General features: G+C 47.7%; 1 protein-coding gene across 3 annotated transcripts in view; it reads right to left on the reverse strand.

Moving 5' to 3' along the window:
* The window catches only part of RPH3A (rabphilin 3A), a 100208-nt gene that overhangs the window by 26312 nt on the left and 59695 nt on the right, over positions 1-14201 (reverse strand). For all 3 annotated transcript variants that reach the window (XM_032310746.1, XM_032310747.1, XM_032310745.1), the window contains 7 exons: positions 13952-14081; positions 12601-12687; positions 11710-11875; positions 8441-8479; positions 8181-8333; positions 2727-2813; positions 1032-1094 (listed from right to left, as the gene is read on the reverse strand). In XM_032310746.1, coding sequence (XP_032166637.1) covers positions 1032-1094; positions 2727-2813; positions 8181-8333; positions 8441-8479; positions 11710-11875; positions 12601-12687; positions 13952-14081 — 725 coding nt within the window. The remainder of the gene's footprint in view (positions 1-1031; positions 1095-2726; positions 2814-8180; positions 8334-8440; positions 8480-11709; positions 11876-12600; positions 12688-13951; positions 14082-14201) is intronic.

Raw genomic sequence — 14201 nt, forward strand, 5'->3', positions numbered from 1 at the left:
GCGGTGACATCAGCAACTGCTGCAGTGTTACCGCTAGTGATAAGCACCTACTGTATACCATGTGTTTGGCAAGGTACCAGAACCATGCAGCCCAGCCGTGGAGGATTGCCAGATCCAGCTGACAGGAAGCCAGGGGACCAGAACCACCCAGACCAACCATGGAGGATCGCCACAACCAGCTGACGGGGGACGGGAGTACTGCATCATGTTATTCACGGGTCCTCTGAATGTTGCCTTTATCAAAACCACCTAGGGAAGCTTGCAAAAATGGGTTCCCGGGCCCCACCCAGACTCAGTAGGCAGTGCCATGGGCCTTGGAGTCTGGGTCTTAGAACAAGTCCCAGGAGCTGATTCAGATGCAGGCAAAACAGATCTTATGGGGGTACTGATCAGTAGTATAGGCTCTGCAGCCAGACGGCTTGGGTTTGAATCTCTGCTGTGTGACCCAGGGCAAGTTACTTAATGTCTCTGAGCCTCAGTTTCCTCACATGTAAAATGGGAATTGTAATACCTAGAGGTGCTCAAAACTAGTAGCTATTCTTTTAAAAAATTACTACATGGACGGCACTTAAAACAGTACCTGGTGAGCTAGAAAGCAATGAGTAAGCCGTAGCTCTAGTAACTGATGATGAGTCATACTGCTCATATGAAAAATCACCATCATTTAGCATGATCCTAATCCGCTCCAGGCCATGGGCTAAGGTTTTATATGTCTTGGTTTGCTTAATCCTCCCATCGACTCTGTGAGGTTATGCCCATTTTAGAGATAAGGAAACAGAGGCTCAGGGAAGTTAAGTGACTTGACAGCTGGAGAGGAAAGGAGCCTGGATTTGAATCCAGGCAGTCTGTGTTCTTAACCACTGTATGTGCTGTCCTTTTCTAGCTATGTCATCTTAGTGAGGACCATCTAGAGTTTTGGAATTAGGGAGACCCCTCAGAGCTCATCAGATGGGTCTCTGGGCGCAGAGGGAGTGAAGGTCTGGCAGCCCCTGCTCTCCCACTGGGCAGATATGGGAAGAAAGAACACTTGCCTGGTCTCTGATCTGGAAAGCGTCCTGCAGGTCCAGGGCCGGGTTTGCTGCCTCCTGGAGGCCCTGAATGGGGAAAGAGAGAGGGACAGGGCAGACAAGGTGGTATCATTTAGGTGTTCTTCCCTATAGCCCTTCATTTAAGGACTGTGGACAGAGGCCTGGAGGCAGCAGGTGATGGCCACAGGCACCCAGGGATGCAAAAATGGTCCCACTGGGGGTCTCTGAGGTCAGAAAGATCTGGGTTCAAGCCCCAGTGCTTCCTTCCCGGGCCTCAGCTTCCTCCTCTGTGAAATGGCTCTTTGTGTCTCACCGACTGCTACAAAGTTGATAAATGAAATGGAATTGGAATTGTTGTGAGGTGATATGCAGGTTTATGCTTTGACTCCACCGTCCACTACTATGTATCATTCCTGGTCCAGTGGATTCTTTACAACTACATTTCCCATAGCATAGGATGCAAGGGAGAGCCACAGAAGGGGGCTTGGAGTAATGTTGAAACAAGAAACAGCAAGAAAGTCATTTCAGTTCCCACTGCCTGTCAATACCAACTCCATCATGGAAACGTCTCATTTAGGTGCTACTTCGTCTCTAACACCTCTCTAACTTTTGTGAATTTCCCTTTTGAGCAAAAAAGAACAGGCCTTGGGTTCAGACCCTTCAGCAGGCCGGCATACAGACAGTCTCACTGCGTGGTTCTATTTTCATCGCATTAATTTTTGTAATTACCCCCTGCAATGGGTTCAACTGAACTCCCCAAAGGATGCTGAAGTTCTAACCCTCAGTCCTTCTGAATGCAGCCTTATTTGGAAAGAGGGTCTCTGCAGACGATCAAGTTGACATGAGGTCATCAGGGTGGGCCCTAACACCAGACGACTATGTCCCTTAAAAAAGGAGAGATTTGGACACAGAGATGTACGTAGAAGGAAGACGGTGTGAAGACACAGAGAGAAGGCCACCAACCAGCCAAGGAAGCTGTGGGCCAACGGGAGCTAGGAGAGAGGGTTCTCCCTGAAGCCTCCAGGAGGAGCCACCTCTGCCAGCATCTTGATTTCAGACTTCTGGCCTTCAGTACTGTGAGACTATGAATATCAGTACTTTTAGGCCACTCTGTGCATGATACTTTGTTAGGATAACCCTAGCAAACTGCTCCATGTCTTTAGGACATGGGATACTGGGTTCTCACATTATTACAGGTTCCTCTTAAAATAACACAATGTTAACTGCACCAGTCAGGCATTATTGCTACTGCTTTATGCAATCCATATTCGTATGGATTTTTCCATATTACTCATCTCTTTGGTCACCATGTCCTCCTGACTCTCACACTTCTGGGAGCATCGGTCCCCAGCACTTCCTTGAGAGAGTCTGCGATACCAAGTTCTCTCCATTGCGTTTTTCAAGTGAATCGATTTCAAGAAAGATGTGAAGTAAGAGGGCAGGTGGCAGGTGCATGAGTTAAGGACTGTGAAAGGGAGTGATGGAGCCTGAAGAAGCCCGTCAACGCGGGTCCACTGGTGCCCTCTCACTGTGCCCATCTTCCCCACCTGGAGGATTACTCATGGTCAGGATCTTTGCAGAGCTGAGGGTTTGGTGGTGGCTGTGGCTTTGCAGAAAGCCGGGCGGGCTCTGGAAGCAAGGACAGGAGATACCGGGGTCCCAGCTGAGTGAAAGTCTGGGTGGGCAGGCGGCAGGTACCTGGCTGTGCGGCCTGGGGCGGCACGGGGCTCTGCATGGTGGCGGGGGCGGGTCTGGAGGCCTGCACGGAGTTGGCCCGTCGCAAACCTGCAGGGGAAAAGAAAGAACCTGTCTTGTTCTGCGCGTGCGCGCGCACATACCTGCACATGCGGACACAGAGTGGAAGCAGGAGGAAGCCTGGAACTGGCCTGCTGGCACGAGGCAATGCCTTCTGGGTTTGAACTGAGTGCAGACCCCCTCCTCCTCTCCGTGCCTTCTCTCTGTGCAACACTCAGACCCCCTGTGCAAGTCACAGCAGTGACACGGGGGGCAAAAAGCCAAGGTTTCATGATGCTGTCTCCACCTGTGTGACCTTCTTCAAGTGTCTTGCCCTCTCTGGGCCTCTGGCTCCTGATCTGCAAAATGGGGATAATAGTACCTCCCTACTAGGGTTGCACAGAGATGCTATGGTACAGTACAAGCAAAGGGCCCAGAATAGCACCTAGCATGGAGTAAACTCTAAATATTATTATTGGGTTTTTTTTTTTTTAAAGATTTTGTTTATTTGACACAGAGAGAAAGAGAGAGAGACCATAAATAGGCAGAGAGGCAGGCAGAAAGAGAGAGAGAAGCAGACTCCCTGCTGAGCAGAGAGCCTGATTCGGGGCTCAATTCCAGGACCCTGAGATCATGGCCTGAGTTGAAGACAGCGGCTTAACCCACTGAGCCACACAGATGCCCTAAATATTATTATTGTTGACTCTGGTCTCCCTTTTCACACAGACCTAGCTCTGCCTCCAGCTTCTCATATAAACTGTGTGACTTGGGCTGGTCATCACCTTTTCTGAACCTCAAATGTCTCATGGAGGCAACAGCTCTGTCTATAGGATAATAATGACTTAACATTTATTTAATGCTTACCATGTTCCATGTTTCAGGGACTTTAAATATTACCTATTTAATCTCTATACCTCATGAAGTGGGTGCTTTATTATCTCCATTTTACAAATGGGGAAGCTGGACACAGAGGACTAAGGAGCTCACTAATGTCTCCTTATTGGTGTGGCAGAGCCAGGGTTTGAATTCAAGCATTTGGTCTCCAGATTCTGCCTGAGACCATCAGATGCTACTGTCTCCTGTGCAGCTACTGGGGGATCAAAGGGGATAATGTACATAGCAGTGCCTGTGTACATACATCCAGAAGGTATGACATTTCTGGAAGAAAGCTCTGTCCTCGTGCATTTCACTGGTCTGGATCCCACCTTTCCTGAATTCAGCTCTTTGTTGCTGGAGGGGTGCTTGAATGCTAATGACAGCAGGTGATTTGCCACCTCTGGCTGGGGTCCTGCAGTAGCACCGTGGTTTGTTCATTTGGGTCCTTGTTCATTCATTTGTTCATTCATTCATTCACTCACTCACTTGCTCATTCAATGTCTACAAAGAGTCAATCCCTAGAAAAGATGGACAAAACCCATCTTAATTCCTCTAAGAGTGCATGGTCCGGAGGAAGGAGACAGACCCTGAGATAATGAGCTTATAAAACAGCAGTAATAGCCCACATTCACTGAGTGGTTCAGATGTGCCAGGCCATAAGCATCACTTTCTGGAACCCTCAGAACTCAAAGTCATGTGTGGTCCCCATTTTGCAGTAGAGAAAATGGCAGTTCAAGTGTGCCCAAGGTCACTTAGCTTGGAAGCAACTAGGACCTTCAACCACGTTTGTCTGACTCCAAAAATAACCTGGGGCAGGTTATGTTATACCTGCCCCAGGAGGTAGAAAGTGAATAATCATGCACCCTGGGGTCCCACAGCATGCCGGGCTGTGTTCCGAGAAATTTACAAGGCCCACTGTGAGGTTTCAGTTCACTTAACCCTTTACAACCCCAGAAGATAAGACTGATTACTGCCATTCTTTTCATTTTATAATAATTGAAAGCTTGCTGTCTTGATCTGTAAAATGGGAACATGCAGCTGGCAGGTGGTAGAGCTGAGTGTTTGTGCTCTGTTCTGGTGTTTGTGCCCTTGACACCGAACTGACATGGCCATAGAGGTAAATAAGGAGCATTTCAGAGGATGGAGGCAAGAGGCAACCTTTGGCTAGGGGGACGGGAAGAGCTTCCTGGTGTAGGTGGAGTTTGGACTTGGAGTTTGGGCATACCAACATGAAAGGGCTATTGATGCCCAGACAAAACTCTGCAGCCTAAAGAAAAGTCGGGATGATTTTGGTTTATTCCAGGGCACTAACTCCATGGCCCAGATCTGCAAAGAAGGGGACACTGGGAGGTGTCAGGATTACTGAATGGGACATGCAGGGCTGACTTGATTCTTGTTGAGGATCTGGGACCTGAGTTGCAAGTCACCCTCAGAACTCCTGACGGAATTCCCTCTGGGGCTTAGTCTGGCTCATCACCGAGGGCTGCCGGCATGACTGCGCCTTTTACTACACAGCAAGGGCATCCGGGCCGCAGGAGATCGGGAAGGGTTGCAATCCTCCCTTCTGCAGATGGTACAAAGAGGTTAGGTAGCACGAGGTGGCTAGAGCAACAGGCCCCTCTGAGTAACCCCAGTGCCCCCAGCTAGGACTTGAGTCGCCATACTGTGGGATGTGTGAATGATATAAAAATACAAGATGCTGGCCCTTTGCTCAATATCCTTCTGTGGCTCCCTAGCTCCTTCAAGAAAACATCCAAACTCATATATCTAACTTTTCAGGCTCTTGAGCAATGGTTCTCAAACTTCGGCCTTCACGGAAATCACTGGAAGAGTTTCCTTAAGAAGTGCAGAGTCTGGTTCCTGACCCCAAAAGTTCTGATTTAGTAGGTCTGGAGTGGGGCAGAGGAACGAGTGCTTTTAACACACACCTAAGGTACATGGATACACTGATCCCGTCTTCTACTGCTCTCTGGGAGAGAGATTCTGGCTTTACTATGTTTTAGATGGTGACAAGCACTAATTAGAGCTGAGTGTCTGTCCTCTGGGAACTCAAAGGCGGGAGCAATGAACTCAGCACAAGATGGGGCAGGTGGATGCTAAAGCTTCCTAGATGGCGGTAGCATTTACTCTGACTCTTGAGGGACAGGGGTTCAAATCTGGCTCAGGAGTGTTGTGTGACTGTCTTTTCCCTCAAGAGGCAAAATAATACAGAGGCTAAAAGCACAGGCTTCATATACAAAAGTTCACTAAAAATGGATCAAAGAGGGGGCGCCTGGGTGGCTCAGTTGGTGGAGCATCTGACTCTTGGCTCAGGTCATGATCTCAGGGTCATGAGACTGAGATTCTCTCTCTCCCTCTGCCTCTCCCCACTGCACGCTCTTTCTCTCTCAAATAAATAAATAAATATTTGGAGTAACTGAATATGACTCCCAAAACACAGAAAACAAAAGAAAAATGGGACTCATCAAAATTTAAAACTTTGGTGCATTAAAGGACACTATCAATGGGGTGATAGGGCAACCCACAGAATAGGAGAAAATATTGACAAATCATAGATCTGCAAAGGGATTAATATCCACAATATATGAAGAACTCCCAAAACTCAACAATAATAACAAACGTCCCAATGAAAAAATGGGCGAAGGGCTTGAACAGACATTTCTCCAAAGGAAATATACAAATGGCCAATGAACACACGAAAAGATGCTCAACATCACTAATCATCAAGGAAATGGAAATAAAAAATATGAGATACCCATTCACATGCATTAGGATGGGTACACACATACACACACTACACAAATGTTGGTGAAAATGTGCAGAAACTGGAAGCCTGTGTATTTCTGGTGAGAATGTAAACTGGTAAAGCTGCTCTAGAACCAGAATGGATGGTTCCTAAAAAATTAAGCATACAATTACCATATGGTACAGGTATCTCACTTCTAGGCATAGACCTACCCCCCCAATTAAGAGCAGAGACTCAAATGGATATTTGCACATCAATGTTCATTATTCACAACAGCCAAAATGTGAAAACAACCCAAAGATCAATCAACAGATGAATGGATAAACAAAATGTCTCTCCATGCACGGGGATCTTATTTAGCCTTAAAAAGGAATTCCGGGTTGTGATACATACCACAACATGAATGAACCCTGGACACAGGATGCTCAATGAAAGAAGCCAGTCACAAAAGGTCACATACTATGTGATTCTATTTATATGAGATGCCAAGAATAAGCTAATCCATAGTGGTTAGTGGTTACCAGGGGCTGGGGGAAAACGGAATGTAGAATTATTGTTTAATGGGTAAAAGATTCAGTTGGGGATGAAATGGCTCTGCAGCTGGTTAGTGGTGATGGCTGCAGGACAGTGTGCACGCACTTAATGCTACTATTAAAAGTAATTAAAATGGTAAATTTAATATTAAGTGTATTTTACCACCATTTAAAAAGATGCTTTCTTTAAAAAGCACTGTTAATAAAAACTTCACCTCCAGAAGAGAAAAACAAGCACAAGCTTTGATGTTGGACAGACATGGGTTTAATTTCCATTGGAACCAATGATCGGCTGTTTGACCTTGGCCCAGTAGCAGCACTTCTCTGAGCTCAGTGTCTCCACTGAGACACTGAAGTCTTCATAACAGGGTTTGGGGCTGTGACAAGGATTAAAGGAGATGTATGAGAAGAGCTTGGGCCAACATCTGGCCCATAGTAAGTAGACAACAAATATTCCGTGATATTGCAGAGCTGAGAAATCCTCCTTTCTCTATGAATCTGAATCACAGGTTCATTAGGGGGTGTGCACAGTGGATTAAACAGAGGGTACGTGCCCAGCTCTCTTGCCAAGAAGAAGAAGAGGGACTATGGGTCTATGCTGCAGACCCACTATTGAGGAAGAGAAGCCAGAGGTCAATATGGGACCTGAATATTCAGCCCACCCAAGTTTGGACACAGTCTCATGTCCTCGCTTAAAAAGGAAATGAAGTGGCTCTAAGGGATCCCACAGGAGGCAGGGAGCTTTGATCTCTCTCATCCAGCAGACATTTTTCCTAAAGTCCATGAATCAAGGACTCCCACCAGTGGGCACTCTTGGCAAATAAATCTCCCGCGAGTACAGCCAGAGGTACTGGGCACCAGTGAGCCGAGAGCAGTATGAGCGACATCCTGGCCATGCTGACCGACCCTGTCTCATGGACAGCAGAGGCCACTGGCCAAGAAAAATAAAGAACTTGAGTGGGTCTGTGAGAGGGAAGTGTCTCAACTCTGCTCAGAGACACATTGCATTTTCCTCAGGGCTTCCAGGGAGGAGGGCAAATCCCCCTACCTTTTCCTGAAAGTTGGCATTAGAGCAGGAAACAGATATTACTAAACATATCTGTTTAGAGTCAGAATTGTTTCTCAGTTGTCTTTCCAGCATCTAATGTGGTACGTAGCAGATGCTCAATAAATACAGAATACATGGACTAAAACACTGTAACCGCCATTCCTTTGGATTCTCCTCATCCAGGAAGCCTGTCTGGATTTGCCCATGTCTCCTACCTGCTGGGTTCCGGCTGGAGTCGCCGGCAGCCCCACCGTGGCCGTGGTCCCAGCTCTCTGAGTCCCGGCTGGTTGAGCTCATGCGTGCCTCGGAGGCCCTGCGCACAGGAGGCCCATAGCTTCCTCGCCCGGGTGCGGAGGCTGGTTCAGGACCTGGAGGGGAAATCACACGTTAAATGGAGAAAGGGCAACAGAGGGATGGGATAGAAGGATAGAAGGGCTCCTGTCCCAAAATACAAGACAGAGTCAGCAGGACCCACCTGTTTTCTGACCTGGGCCCCTCCTGTCTTCAGTGTCACCTGGAGAGAGAGAGAGAGAGAGAGAGAGAGATGATGGGGGAGCCCTTGTTTTACGGGTTTGGGTGAGCCCTCGTTTAAGGAGCGCACAAAGTTCCTGCCACTCTCAGGAACTTTTATAAAATGAGCTGGAAGTCCCCTCGCCCAACTTCCCCTGGGATGTAGCTCCCATTCACTATTTCACATGATTTCCTTTGCATGCATGAGCCCGTGTGAGCACACACAAGTTTTAAAAAGAACAAACTGGGATCATTAGCCAATGATCATACAAACTGTTCTAGAATGTTCTCTGTTCGCTTGAGTTTCCCCAGGACTCACCAGGCATGCTCCAACCTCAGGTCCTCTTGCACGTGACATTCCCAAATGTTCCATAAGCCCTCTCTACCAGCTCCTCAGACAGCCCTTCTGTGACCTTTCCATCCAACACAGAGCCTCCTGCCACACCTGTCCCCTGCACCTGCTTCATCTGTCCTCCGGACCCCATCACTATCTGGTATTACGTGGTATTTGGCCATGATGTTTGTCGAGTATCTGTTTTCCCCAGGACAATTTTAGCCACTTGAGGGCAAGGATCTTGTCTGTTCCACTTAACACTGTAGTCCTGGGGCACAGAACAGAGTCTGGAACTCCCTGGGTGTTCAATAAGGGTTTGTTAAAAGAGTATCGAAAGCTTCTATCGTGGGCATCATTCCAAATCTATAATACACATTTCCATCATTCAATTTTAAAAGAGGCCTAATATGGCATGGTGTGGTTGTACCATCATCCATTAAACAATCCCATTAATGGACAGTTAGGGTTTTCCAGGGGTTTTGCTACCATAAATAATGATACAGTGAATACACTTACACAAATATCTGTTTATATTGGCCCTTTGATTGTTGCTAGATATATTCCCAGAGAGGGACTGCCTGATCATATGGGATGTACACTTTGAATTTTAATAAATTCTGCCATAACACTTTCCAAAAGCCTGGAGATGATTTATAGTCTTACCAACAGTTTGTAAAGTACCAATGTCCCCCACCTCCACCAGCACTGGATGTTACCACCAATAATTTTTCATGTGTCACTGTGCAATGCTGGTGATGTTTTCTTTCTAGTGATATGAATGGTTTGGGAGTTATTTGCTTTGTCCAGAGTTTATCTGATAAGCTAATTCATACTATCGATGTGTGTGTTTGTGTCTTTAACATTATACGATATTGGTTAATATTTACTAAGCACTACATTCTGCAAAGCACCTACCATCTAGTATCTCATTTAATCTTCACAGTAACCCAGTGAGTTATTAACCCCATTTCACAGACGAGGAGAGTCTCAGAAGGCTAGGTGACTCGTAGAGCTAGAACTGAGATTCGGGTCATCCTGGTCTCAGATGTCCCAGATCTTGATGGTGAGGCTGTGCAGTCTTCCCAGTCTACAGAGGGGAAAGCTTAACCAGGAAGAAGGCTGTTCCGGAGGTTAGACTGGGGGCTCCTTGGGGACGTGGTGTATGTTGAGAATTCGGTAATTCTCTGCAAGGAATAGACCTGGCTTGGGCCACATCGGGAAGAAAGCGTCTGGAGGATGTGTTTTGAGTGCCAAGCACTGTACAGGACCCCTTGAGAAGTCATCTTATGGGAGACCCAGTAGGACATTTCAACTCGGAGACCTTCGACTACAACCTACCTTTCAGAAGCATTGCCGGCACTGACCTCCAGAACTGACATTCAGACCAGATTTTATCACTTAGTGTTCACTGAGCTCATTACAAGGGCCTCGTCTGGTCAAGCCTACTGGTCTCAGGCAATTAAAACATGTTCGTATTAGAGTTGCTTTTTTCCTTCTTTTTTATTTTTTTGCCTCTCCCTTTTATCATTCATTTTACTAATTAATAATATTACTTGGATAAGGATGATAATATCTATAGCCATGGTCATTTCCTTTTAGCAATTTCCCTTTTACTCATCTTTCACTTTTAATTAGTACAATTTCAGATACTCTACTGATGGTTGATAGGAGTCGCAGGGACAAGGAGGTCCTTCCCAGCAAGTCCCACTCAGGCTCCAGTGTGTACCACGATGATGGGAGTCTCTCAGTTTCTAATTTTAATTTCCACCTCTGTGATACCTCTAAATACTCCATCAGAGATGACAACAAAAGGTGTTGGCTGCCTGGCGTTGCTGGAGAGTTCTAGGGGCACCTGGGTGGCTCAGTGGGTTAAAGCCTCTGCCTTCAGCTCAGGTCATGATCCCGGGGTCCTGGGATCGAGCCCCACATGGGGACCTCTGCTCAGCAGGAAGACTGAGTCCTTTCCTCTCTCTGCCTGCCTCTCTGCCTATCTCTATCTGTCAAATAAATAAATAAAAGATTATTTTTAAATAATCTTTAAAAAAAAGTTATTTTAATTTCACCATTGGACAAGAGTGTTACCATATTGCACTATACGATACGATAGTGCCACTGTATCACACTTCACTATGCAGTGTTACATTCATCCCAGATGTACAATATAGTGACTCAACACTTAGACACAAGACCCTGTGCTCATCATCACAAGTGCCCTTTTCCATCCCCGTCACTTCCTTCACCCATCCCCCACCGCTCCCCTCCGGTAGCCATCAGTGTGTTCTCTACAGTTAAGGGACTATATCTTGGTTTCTCTCCCTCCCTTTGCTCACTTGTGGCCTCTGGAATTCCACATATGGGTGAAATCATATGGTGCTCATCTTTCTCTGCCTGACTTAGCATTATACTCTCTAGCTCCATCCATGTTGTTGTAAACGGCATGATGTCATTCTTTTTCATGGCTGAGTAATATTCCATTGTGTATATCTCTATATTTATGGCTACCATGTCTTCTTTATTCATTCATCAGTTGGTGGACACAGGCTGCTTCCCTATCTTGGCTACTGTAAACAATGCCACTATAAACATTGGGATGCTTGTACCCCTCTGAATTCGTGTTTTGTATTCTTTGGGTAAATACCCAGTAGTGCGACTGCTAGATTGTAGCGTAGCCCTATCTTTGACTTTTTGAGGAAGCTCCAACTGGTTTCCTGGGCTGCTTTCTTGAAAAGGGTTCTTCCTCTGAGCTGCGCAGAGGAAAAAGGGGTCCTAAACCCAAGCCCTGAGGCTGGCTGTCCACCAGCTAGGTGGAAACACAAGACATGATGTCAGGACATGCTCCAGGTAAACCAGTTAGCCAAGATGTGTCCTTGGTCTTAAAAGGAGAAGTTGTTTTGTCTTACCTCGGCTCGGAGCCCGGGCCGCATGTTTGGGCTCAGGTGTGACCTGCTCAGGAACAGCAGGTTCAGTGACAGGTTGCTGGGGCTTGTTCTTCTTTATGGGCATAGGCTGTGGGAGGACCTGTTTGGGGAAGCCCTTGAAGAACCATGCTCCGGATCGCTTCCACACCTAGGGGAAGACAGGATGAAGACATGGCGGCCAAGCACTAAGAGTCCTGTTTCCACAAGCACCAATTTTTAACATTGCTCCCTGCAGGGGGCACCTGGGTGGCTCAGTGGGTTAAAGCCTCTGCCTTCGGCTCAGGTCATGATCTCAGGGTCCTTGTATGGAGCCCCACGTTGGGCTCTCTGCTCGGCAGGGAGCCTGCTTCCCCCTCTCTCTCTGCCTGCCTCTCTGCCTACTCGTGATCTCTGTTTGTCAAATAAATAAATGCAATCGTTTTTAAAAAATACATTGTTCCCTGCCCACAGTACAGAGCCTGTCACAATTCCTATGTGACTCACACACTATCCCCCAAACACTCAGTAGCCAGGTCTAAGTATACCCATTTTCTTGATGGAGAAAGCTGAATGTCAGAAAGGTGAGGAACTGCCATAAGGTTACCCCACAAGAGAGTGGAAGGACCGTAAGCGGACTCCAAGCCTTCCACCTCTTAAATGTGTACATTCCCTACTTCTAGGAAGAGAAAAGTCAACGGAAGGGGGAGTAGAGAAATTCACTCAAACATCACTCTTCCGCCAGCGTTCACCGCTGAGCTGGCACCTCTGTACCAATCCCTTACCCGGTTCCCCAGCCCGCGGCTGCCACCCTGTTCCCCTGGTTACAGTGAGGAAGGGGGAGCTGGACTAACACGGAAGGGTGTCCCCAAAGCCAGACGGGACTAACGCACTCACCTCTCTCTGCTCCAAGCAGATTTTGCATAACCACACGGGATGTGGGCGGTTATTGGAGGTCTCCACTCCGCACTTGGTGCAGACATTCTGGGGACAAAATATAGGCCAGAGCACACTCAGACATGCCAGGCTCTGTCTGAGCTGCCAGCGATCGGGGCGAAGGGACTGGGAAGGGTGGCCGTTAAGCCCCATTCTCTCTTGATGGATGTCAAGAGCTTGAGCTCTCTCTTTCTCACCTCCCTCCCATGGCCAAGGCCAATTAGGATTCAAGTTCCAGTCTGAGTCTTGCTTTCCAACAACAAGAACTAGAGTCACTCTCCAGCCCTGGATGAGTAAATTCTCTTGAGTTCTCTAAGAGTCCCTGTGGGGTCCGAGTTTTCAGTGTCCACACAGGGGAGATCATGGACCTGGTTTTCCCAGTGGAGAGGCCCATATATTTGTTTGTTTATTAAACTGGTTCTTCTTTCTTTCCCCATGAATTGGACCTAACCTGGCCTGTGGTTGCAGGTTCAGCTCTCTGAGGAGAACAAAGTTATCCTTATAAAAGCTATGACTGTGTGATGGTTTGAACGTTATATTTTGGCTGAGTTGCCTGGCAGTCAAGACAAAAAGGAAAACCCAATAGGTCATGAAGCTTTTGCTATCTCATGGACTACAGCCGGTAAGTGTTTTAGCTTAGATAAACTTTCCCCAGTATTGCATTCTAAATGCTAAGGGGAACCCCAAGCAGGAGATGCCAAGTGACATTATGGATGTCCCCAGCTCAGGTGCTCCCCCGCATCCCTCTCCTGGGAATCGGACAGAACCAAGGGTAGTTGTATCGTGTCCTGGAACTCACGGGCCGACTCAAGGGCTGACAGCTTGAGGGGAAGGTGCAGGAGGAGGGAGCACAGAAGACTCCCCTTCAAGAAAAAATGCTCAAGAAGCCCAATCAATGGCTCTAACTTGGCCGGAGAGGGGCTTTCTAAGCCAGGGTAAGAGGAGGCTGGGCCAACCTTCCATGTACACATAGTGTAGACACCTGCCCGACACGCTTTTGAGCCTGATACATAACTCGCTCGGCCACAACCAGGACACTTGGAGGCTTAACCATAGCTCAAGTCCTAGTTCACCCTGGATGGAGCTGAGGTCCAAGGGGACAGAAGAGTCAGAGCATCTTCTCGGACAGGAACCAGAATCAGGGCTGCCTAGAAGATAGTCAGGCATGGGAGCACCTCCAAAGGAGTATATATGTTGGCAACTACCCTTCAGGATCCAAGTTCCATCCCCAAGACCCAGGGCTTGGCTGGAGCCCAGGTCTGGCCCCGTGCACGAGATGGGCGGGGAAGCAGGGAGAGGAGGGTGGCGGTACCTTCTTACAGTCCTCACACACCACACAGGCGGAGCCCAGCATCCCCAGCTGTTCTCCACACAGGATGCAGCGGTTCACCCCATCCCCGGCCACATTCTTCCTCATGTTCTCCAGACGGTCCACCAGGCGCCTGGAAGCAGATGCAGAGTCAGGAGGGCTCTACAGGACCAGGGACCACTGGCATCTCCCACGGTATCAAGCTGAGGTCTCCCTTCTCTGAGTCCTGGGTTCCTGAGTATCTGATGGTGAC

Source organism: Mustela erminea, chromosome 13 (genome assembly GCF_009829155.1).
Source record: "Mustela erminea isolate mMusErm1 chromosome 13, mMusErm1.Pri, whole genome shotgun sequence".
NCBI lineage: Eukaryota > Metazoa > Chordata > Mammalia > Carnivora > Mustelidae > Mustela > Mustela erminea.